At 42.6% G+C, this 10,237-nt stretch overlaps 1 protein-coding gene across 1 annotated transcript; it reads left to right on the top strand.

Moving 5' to 3' along the window:
* CNRIP1 (cannabinoid receptor interacting protein 1) lies at window positions 1-8,629 on the top strand (the record flags this gene model as incomplete). Its single annotated transcript, XM_042458077.1, has 2 exons — window positions 1-117; window positions 7,148-8,629. Coding segments are annotated over 2 exons (282 nt in total), but the record flags the coding sequence as incomplete, so codon positions are not given.
* Between the last annotated feature and the right edge of the window lie 1,608 nt (window positions 8,630-10,237).

The following is a 10,237-nucleotide window of genomic DNA, read 5'->3' as shown; positions in this document are numbered from 1 at the left end:
CCCCTGGAAGAGACATCCAGAGAAGCCCAGCTTGTTACTTATACTGGAATCTACGACACAGAAGGTGTTGCTCATACGAAAAGTGGAGAGAGGCAGCCTTTACAAGTCAACATCCAGGTAGTATATCTATTTCTGGTAGTGGGAAGGGAGTAAATGGCATGAGCTGTTGAAATGAGCATGTCCTGATATGATGTGAATGAGCAGAGGAGTGAAATTTATATTGGTGGTACAACAGAATAAAGCAGAGCAGCACATGAAATAGACTTGTGGTCAGTTCATGTTCTTCAAAATGTTGAAGGCCAGGGCCTGTGTTTCTTAAATACGTCTGTCTCTTCATTTCACAGAAAAGCAAATTATTTCTAAATCAGTAATTTGCTAAAGGAGAAAAGAATTGCCTTCCCGGCCCAAAATTATACTGCCTCTGAACTGTGAGGTATATGTAACTACAGTATGTATTGTTCAGTGTGTGAGAGCATGTTTTCTGTTTTTATATCCTGTGGCCATGGACTTTTACCTCTTAAGTATCAGTAACAGCTTAAAGCTCCAAGGTTGACGGACCATTACTGTGCCGAGATTATGACCTCAGTTGCTCCATCCAGTGCTCTGGTTCACTCAGGAGCTGCAAACGGTCAGCTCTGACTAGACAAACTCACAGCTCAAGTGAGAGGACTGTGCAGAAGAAAAACATCAAAGCTATGATCACTGACATCATCTCTCTCTCTCTCTCTTTCACTCTCATAGAAAGGTATAGGTATACAGTCATCTCTTCCAATTCATGGGGGATCCGTTCCAGACACATACCCCAGTGAATCCGAAAAATTGCCAATATTAGAGCCCCATTGTAATCAATGGGGGCATGCTCCCATGTATCTTCAGCAATAAGTTGGAACTGTGTGAACCATGGCAGTTAAAGTGGAATCATGGTACTATAATTATGTAATGTGAAATTACATACAAATGCCTCCTCAGTGGTGCAACAACTTCCAGGCACAGTTGCAATAGGCTCACTGATTCAACAGTGGCCACCATTTGACCCACCTTTATGGCCCTAAACTCAGTCACCATCCACCTGGCTTCTGTAACTGTAGATCCATCTGAAGACACTCTTATCTGAAGTATGCCTTTAATTGGTTGGCGTTAAACAAGATGAAAGCCAGGAGCACTCATGTGTGGTCTTATTTGTATTGTATTTTATTTTACATCAAAAGGATTGTGCAGGCTGAACTATCACCTCACAGTATTTGGTTATTTCAAGACCTCTTTTCTTTACCATCTCCAACACTGGGAAGTGACCTGGGCTGGGGAGAAAATAGCTGAAGTGATCAAGCAGGAAGAGGTATGGCCCTCACTTATCTGTTACTGTAAATAAAGAATGAAGAACATGTGGTCATTCCAGGATTGCTGGACTGCAGTTCCCATTTCCCCTAACTAGTGAAGGGTCATAGATGATGATTGCTGTTATCCAACAACCTCTGGGGTGGTGAAATACTGTAGATCAAGGGGTGGGGGGAATCTGGTGGATTGGGTCTAATTTCTTCTGGGGATAGCCAAAAATTCCAACAAACAGAAAAGAACTCTCATTTTGAAAATGCTGGGCAACCCACTTGAAATCCCCTGCCCCATTTGCCAAAAAGGGACTGGCCAGGTTATTTGAAAATTTCAAGGACCACAAAAATGATCCCAAGAAAGACTTTGCTGTAGATATATGAGAATGGAAAGAATACACGAATAACATGGCATTGCTCATTCAAGCCTAGTTTGGCTCTTAGGTGTTGGAAGTGGGGATGAGATATGTGTCCCTCCATTGTTACACTGGCCTCCTTTTTTCTTTTTGTGTCTCTGCCTACTGTTGCCATTTCTTGAGGAAGAGATCCCTTTTCTCTCTTTAATGTTATTTTTCAAAATTGCATTTACATTGGTGGCAGTGTACAAATCCACTGGAAGCCGAGACACTGTAGATGAGACACTGAAGTTTCTGATTCTGACTAGGCTAAAAAATCACCCTGGAAAGAAATATTACAATCCTTGCTTGCTGTGGAAAATCTTAGATGTATGTAGATAAACAGAGGTCAGCTCCTGAGCACTGAGATGAAAACTGTCAGAGATTAGCTGTCAGTATTAACATGACCAACAGCTTTTCCATTTTTAAAAAATTCAGTGTTTATTGAGACCTCTGCCTTCAAATGCGAATTGTATATATGTTTGGAGCATGTCTACCCAAAGTCTGCAACATATTCTTGCCATAAACTTTGGCCTTAGCATTTCAGTTCATAATGTGAAGTCAGTTCAAATCTGTGCTGATGATACTAAAATCACTCCTTCAGTGTATTTCTGAAGCAAGTGAATTTGTGATCTGATATTCCCCTTCCCTCTCATGCTGTATTCATTAGAAACATTTTTAATGCACAGTTCTGCCTGGCCTTGGCATTGCCAAGTGATAAACAGTTATACTCTGAATGCTAACAGAAGATAATGTGTGCAAAAACATTAAGAGGGAAAGGGTAGTAAGTGATAAGAATATCCAAGGCCCTAAATCTATTTTGGAAAAAAGGGTTCAGCACTTGGACAGCACCTTTGAAGTTGACATTAACACCTGAAATGGATTCACTGTATAACTGCATGGAAACTATCAGCCAACATTGGGGAAGGATGGAAATTCACATATCAATTCAGTGGGATGAGCAGATCTGTGGCAAAGGGTTACTTCTGTTTAGAATTCCAGCCACCCTTCCATTCATGCTCACATCTAGTCCCCCATATCAGGTAGTATTCCATGAATACTGAATACGCTCAATCTTTCTTGAACTATTTTGGGGTACTGGTGGTGGATTTCTATCTTTCCCATTATTATTATTATTATTATTATTATTATTATTATTATTTGGCTTTATTTTATTATTTTTTATTAAAAAAAACAAGCTTCTGGTGTATGTATCTTCAGCAGTAAGGTGGAACTCTGTGATTTTCTATGCTCAACACCAGTCCCTGCTTCCTAACCAGAACCAAAATATAATTGCTTGCTAGGTATAACTTATACTGTACAGGTTGCAGAAGTCGGCTTTTTTGGGTAAGGAGAAAGAGAGCTTGAAATATATAATTTTAAGCTTGAAATACACAAGGCTTGGCCCAAGTGTGGCCTACCAAATGTTACTGGACTACAACTATTATCAACCCAGCCAGCATAGCTGGTGAAGAATGCTGGGAGTTGCAGTCCATTCCCTGCAGTCAGTCGAATTTGCAGGGCTACCCATTGCCCACCGCTGGGACATGGTCAACCCATATAATGGATAATGTGGCAATTTGACTTGGTCACAGGTTCGGCTAATCCAGGATGTCAGATGTTACAGGGGCATGATGTTTCGGTATTTTTCTGAAACCAAGTATGTAGCAGCCACTTAAAAGCCAATAACATTCTAGTGGAATAAAGAGGGCATCGGGGCAGATTTAAACCTATTGTGACCTGTTCTACAGACATAGCAAGCTATTTATACCAGGGTCAGATTTTTGATGAATCTAGGACATCATCATTACCATCTTCCCCTGGCCTACAGATGAATAGCCCAAGCTTGCAGGAATAGTGTAAGGAAAGTTAAAACTCAAAATGATCACAATGAAAAGGCAGAACTGCTCAATGCCTGTTTTGTTTGAATTTGCCCAAAAGGAGGACTGTGTGCTTCCATGCATCAGGAGAGACCATGGCATGGAATCCAAGTTGCAGATCTAGACTGATAAGGAGTTTGTCAGGAATCACCAGGGCGCGTTACAGACCGCCGAAAAGCGGCGGCCTGCACCTGCCCCTTTCCCTGCCGGATTGGGGCTTCAGTGGTGAGAGCAGCAGCCGCTGAGGCCCCGATCCGCCGCTTTCCAGGCCGCGGGGAAGCGTAAAAAGGCCACTTCCCCGAGGCCTGGAAAGGGGTGTCCTTGGGGCTTCAAGCCCCAAGGACACCCCACGGCAGCAGGGAGGAGGAGAAAGGGGCCGCTTGGCCCCTTTCTCCTCTGTGTCGCTGGGCGCAGCCATCTAAAGGCTGCGCCAGCAACGCAAGACCAGGAAGGAGCTCCATTTCGGAGCTCCTTCCTGCACCGATGAAGGGGCACACTAGGCGCCATCGTGCAATGCAATGGTGTTACATCCGCGCTGCCATCACATCCGTGCCGCCTCATTTGGAGGCGGCGTGTTCGTGACACCATCATGGTGGCCCCTATGTAGATGGGGTGCCGCCATCTTGTATGTCCTCAGGACGTATTAGGCTTGGGGGCGTCAAGAAGTGACGCCCCTTTTTAAACCTAGGACGTCCTAAGGACGTCCTTTATGTCTGTCTGTAACGCGCCCTAATTAAACTAAATGAGTTGAAATCTACAGGGCCAAATGAACTGCATGCCAGAGTACTGAAAGAATGTACCTACATACTTTCAGAACCCACCTGCCAATGTTTTTGAGAAAGCTTGGAAAACAGGTGAGGTCCCAGATGACTGGCATTGTCCCTCTCTTCAAATAAGGTCTTCTATGATATTTTGATTACCAAACTGACTAAATATGGAACAGATGGAAATCCCATCAGAGGGATCCACAATTGGTTAGAAACCCCTGCTCTTAGAGTTGTCATCAATGGCTGTGCTTCAGATTAGAATGACGTCTCCAATGGATTACCACAGAGTTCTGTTCGGGGCCAACACTCATCAATGTTTTTCTCAGTGATTCAGATGATGGGGTGGAAGGTATCCTTATCAAATTTCCAGACCATACAAAATTAGGAGGGATAGCTAATACATTGAACAATAGTAACAGAATTCAAAAGGACTTTAAAAACTAGAAAACTGGTCTGAAATGAAATTCAACAAAGACAAACACAAAAGGATTCTACACTTAGGCTGCAAAAATCAAATGCACAGGTATAGGATGGGGGTTACTTGACTCAACATATGAAAAGGATCTTGGGTAATTGTTAATCATAAGTTGAATATGAGCCAGTAGTGTGATGTTGCAGCAAAGAAGGTAAACACTATTTTAGCATGTATTAATAGAGAGCCAGTGTGGTGTCATGGTTGAAGTGTTGTGCTACAACTCTGGAGATTGGGCTTTGATTCCTAGTCAGTTATGAAACCCACTGGGTGATCTTAAGCAAGTCATGTGCTCTCTGCCTCAGGGGAAGGCAATGGCAAACCTCCTCTGAACAGATCTTGCCAAGAACCTAAGTTATAGGGTTGCCTTATGGTCGCCATAAGTTGGAAACAAATTGAAGGTACAGAACGACAACAACAGAAGCATAGTTTCCAAGTCAAGAGTGCTGGTCAGGCCTCATCTGAGGTTGAGTTCTGGGCACTTCATTTTAAGAAGGATATAGAAAAGTTGGAGAAGGGCAACAAGGATGATAAGAGGTATGGAGAACAAAACATATATAGAGAGGTTGAAGGCCCTGGAATTGTTCAGCTTGCTGAAGAGAAGATTAAGGGGTGACATGATTACATTCTTTAAATACCTGAAGTGTGACCAAAAAGAGGAAGGCACTGGCTTGTTCTCTGCTGCCACAGAAGGTAGACCTGGGTCTAATGGTTTGAAGTTACAGGAGGGTAGCTTTTTAATTGAACATTGGAAGGAACCTCTTGACAGTTAAGAGCATTGGCAATGGGACCCATTGCCCAGAGTGTTGAGGAGGTCTTCTTCTCTGGACACCTTTAAAAAGAGGTTGAACAGCTACCTGCTGGGGATGCTGTAGCTGGACATCTTGTTCCATGGGACCCCTTTCAACACTACAAGTCTATGATTCTATAACAAAGATCTTGGAGCAGCTTGCAAATAGCATTAAAATAGGTTAAACGGTATAAAAAGTAAAATAATTTAAGCTAAATACATTAAACAACATAATGAACTAAAACGAATTTTAAAGGTTTTAAAACTATATATAACAGTATTTGGGATGAATTAATGTGGCCCAAAGGCCTTGATGAATAGCCACGTTTTAACCTGGTGCTTCAGTGAAATTAGCATTGGCACCAATTGGGCCTCCAAGGAGAGGTCGCTCCACAGTTAAGTGCCATGGCTGAGAAAGCCTTCTCCCCTGTCCCAATATAGTGTATTGACTGTGGTGAGACATGGAGGCGGGCTTAATCCTCAGGCAAGCACATATGGGAAGAGGTGCTCCCTCAAGTATCAAATATCAGTATCAACTGTGCTTGCAACATCTCCTGGATGTGGCTTCTCATCACCTGGTGCCACTGATCCCATTTAGCTTGGATATACTAGAAACCAAGGTGCTTTACAGACCGCCCAAAAGGGCAGTCTGCCGGCACCGGTGTTTGCTGCGCCAGGGAACCGCAGCAGACAAACCACGTGATTCCTTGGCACAGCAAAAAGAACCCGCAAAAAGCAGGTTCTTTTTGCGGTGCGATAATGACGCCTCAAGGCACCAATGGCGCACTTGTGGTGTCATTTCTGCGCTGTGATGTGCGGATGCTAAGCGTCCGCTACATCAATATGGCGGCACCCATGTAGAATGGGTGCTGCCACTTTGTACATGCTCGGCATGTACTAGGATTAGGGCGTGCGGAAAGGACGCCCTTTCGTAACCCTAGTACGTGCCGAGCATGTACAAAATGGCGGCACCCATTCTACATGGGTGCCGCCATATTGATGTAGTGGACGCTTAGCCGCATGTCACGGCGCAGAAATGACGCCCTTTCGTAACCCTAGTACGTGCCAAGCATGTACTATTGGCGCATCTGGAAGGCGCCCAAGTTTAGATCCTTCTGTGTAATGATCTTGTACTCTAGTACTGACTAAGGAACTTACCCAATTTAAGTCCAAGCTCTGCACCAAAGTAAGTGGTGTTTAGTGGAGGTTAGATTACCATCCAAAGCACATTGATTACGGAAGAGGCCCCACTGAAAACACCTGTCTGAGCAGACACATTGAGCATGTATCATTATGCCACAATTTTAAATGGATGGGGTCCCACAAAATGTTTTATGCCACAATAACTTTTTTCTTCAATGAGAGAAAGCTTTGTTTTTGATACAGGCTGCCTGCTCTTGTCACGGAATATCAGGATACAGGATTCTCATGGGAGCTCTGCATTTACTGTCACAAGTGTGGCTATTACATTTTACGAGTTGTCTGTCTATCCATCTCGAATGTGTTTATTGCCTGCAGGTCACTGACATTGGAGCTTTCGAAACAGTCTGGCAAGTCAAATTCTACAACTACCACAAGCGAGACCATTGCCAATGGGGAAACAGCTTTGGATGCATTGAGTATGAATGCAAACCCAATGAGACACGCAGCCTCATGTGGATAAACAAAGAAACCTTCTATTGAAGCAAAATGAGACAGCTGTGGTGGGACAATCTCTTGGAAAAAGAATCTGTCTTCTAACCAGTACAAAGCCTTAACAAAGGCAGTTTCTAACAGATGCTTTTGTTGAACAAATGAGACTACAATCCAAAGCACACTTACTTGGGACAAAGTTTCTTTTCAAATGGATGGGACTTGCTTCCAAGTGAATGTGCTCAAGATCATGTATGTGTGTGTATATATATATATATATATATAAAAGGAGATATTGTTGAGATTTGATATTTATTTATCCCACACCCAAATCTGAAGTGTGCCGCATCTTCATGATAGCGAGCTTGCCAGATCCTGAAACTGCACTGCCCATTGGGGCCTGGAAGCATTCCACTATGCAGTGATCTTTGGGATGCAATGCTCATTGTGACATGCCCTGAATCCTTGTTTTTAAAATTCAGCTGCGACCTGGTGCCGTCAGCTTCGTTATTTTTGTTGGTGTTAAATCTTAAGACTCCTTGTGAATCCGTGGTGCAGCGTGACTTCGCTCCCATTGTGCCATATGCTTCAACAAACCTTACCTTCCTTCATTCTCCTCCAAGTACCTGTACCATAGTATGTAGTAACAGTGCAAATTCTGGATGATTCTATTCCGGGTAAAAAAAATAGCCAAAGCCCTGTTCAAGCTTAGTTTGCTTTTTTCCTCCCAGGTGTGTGTGTGTGTGTGTGTGTGTGGTGGGCAGAGGATTGTTGAATTGTGTATACTGTTCTGACTTTCCTGTCATGTGAGGTTAGTGGTGGAATTTTTGACAAATGTGTAAGAGAGTGGTGAGGCAATACCATTTGTGGTTTTAAGCTATTTATGGATATTGCTGCTACCTGAACACACAGTCATTAAGTATATTGTTTGCACATCAAGCCCATTGAGTTCTCAGATTACCTGTTTCAGTGGTATTTTTATATGTAAAGTAAAATAAACTTGGCTGTTAGCAGCTTTGGAGCTACAACAACTCTGTTGAACTAATCAGCAGCTTTTCAGGTCAAACATGAGGATTCTTTCTGAGAAAAAAAGGAAAGTGATTTTTGCTTATGCTTGCACAGGAATCTGAACTCTGGTGCTATGACCTATGTAAACCTGTTTACAATTATGGCAAATGAGAAGCACATTTTGTATCTCTAAGAAAATGAAATTGGTGGCATGTTGCTTCTCTCCTGCACTACTAGATTAAGATGGTCATGTGTCTGCATTACTATGCATATCAGCTGTACTTGTGTCCTTCATGTCAATAAAATGTTATAACTCTTGACCTTTGTAATAAAGAAGTGGACAACCAGTGTTTTCCCTAACAGTTTTATCCCATTTAATTTAACCAACATCCATACCCATAAGTGACATACATCCTTAGGAGACATATCCTAGACCATTTATTTACCTGTTTAGGATGTGTGAGTGTGTAAAGTACCTCAGAGATGAAATAACTGTCCCTTGTAGAACCATCCAACATGAGTGGTGAAATGCTAAAGATCTAAAGACTATTTTGAAATGAGAAAGAAGTGATTGAGAGCCTTGGCTTATAGTACATTTGACACACTTTTCTCTGGATATTCAAGTCCAACTTTTTTAAAAAAATATTAAATTTTATTAATATCACACAATCCAGCAACAACAACATTCAAGGTTGACATTTAAACGTAATACTTCCAGAAAGAAGCATACTGCCGTTCTATATACAAGAATACCTGCTAACATAATTCATAAAATACTATAAGAAAAAAAGAAACAAGCATTTGACTGCAAATCTAACTATTTTAACCTTCATTGTAGTAGATGGGGAACGTAGGCAGACATTGTACTACATTATCTTATTATCAGCTGAAATTCATGTCTTTGAGTTTCAGCCACTTGTTGAGTATACTCTTTTTATTTTTTAAGGGACAAAATAGTCCGATCAAGAAACTTGTCAGAACAAAGCACTTGCCACTGTGATTTTTTTTACACATTGTAAAATAGTGGGACAAAAATTGGCCCATGCATTTTGTGGTTAAACTATGATACAGAGATACTGGTTTGCATGTTCAGATGAGAAACAATCAGTGCCCCTGCTCAAAGATGGGAGGACACCAAATGCATACTGGATCCTGCCCAGGAAGAATCAGGTTGATGACAGGGATGGGAGAACCAGGGTCAGATATCCACAGGTAGATCACAGTAGAGGACTCAGAGACTTTGGGGCTATACAGACCACCCCAAAAGGGTAGCCTGCAGCCGCCCCTTTTCACACTGGATTGGGTCTGTGGCACCCTCATGCTGTGGCCTGGATCCAGCCTTCCGAGGGCGCAAAAAGTGGCTCCTTTTTGCACCCTCAAAAGAGCACCATAGCCACAACAGCACAGCTATATGGTGCCTCTTTGACGCTGCATCATCTGGGCGGAGAGTCGGTTGTGCATCATGATGCTACATGCTGCTTGGAGTGGCGTGCGGCAGCATGGTGCCCTGGGGATGGAGTCGGCATGCAATGTCAGGATGCTGCACCCTGACTCCACCCACAGGCCAGCTTTTCCGGCCATTCTGTATAGCCCTGTTGTTCCTGAATGGCCACAGTTGGAGAATGATGCAAACAAAGACACTGAACCCTTGGAACCATTTCTCAAAGAAATTCTTTGCCATATAATCAGTGAATGAAATAGAAAAGTACAGTACACAATGGATGAGAGTTGCAGTCAAACAGCATCTGAAGAGCCACTGTCATATAGCTTACCTTTTTTGACTGTGAAATGCTGGTTCATGGGTCCCCTGTTGCAGCTACAATGCAGTATGTCACAATACAGAAAACATGCAGGGGTAGCTTGCAACAAGTATATTGTGCATTTCTGTTAGCCAATAAAAGTATCACTGATGGATTTTTGTTTGTATTTGTTAAATGGCCAACACAGCTACCCCTGAATGTTTTCTGT

This window comes from Sceloporus undulatus, chromosome 1 (assembly GCF_019175285.1).
Source record: "Sceloporus undulatus isolate JIND9_A2432 ecotype Alabama chromosome 1, SceUnd_v1.1, whole genome shotgun sequence".
Classification (NCBI taxonomy): Eukaryota; Metazoa; Chordata; class Lepidosauria; order Squamata; family Phrynosomatidae; genus Sceloporus; species Sceloporus undulatus.
This window is presented reverse-complemented; position numbering and strand designations above follow the sequence as displayed.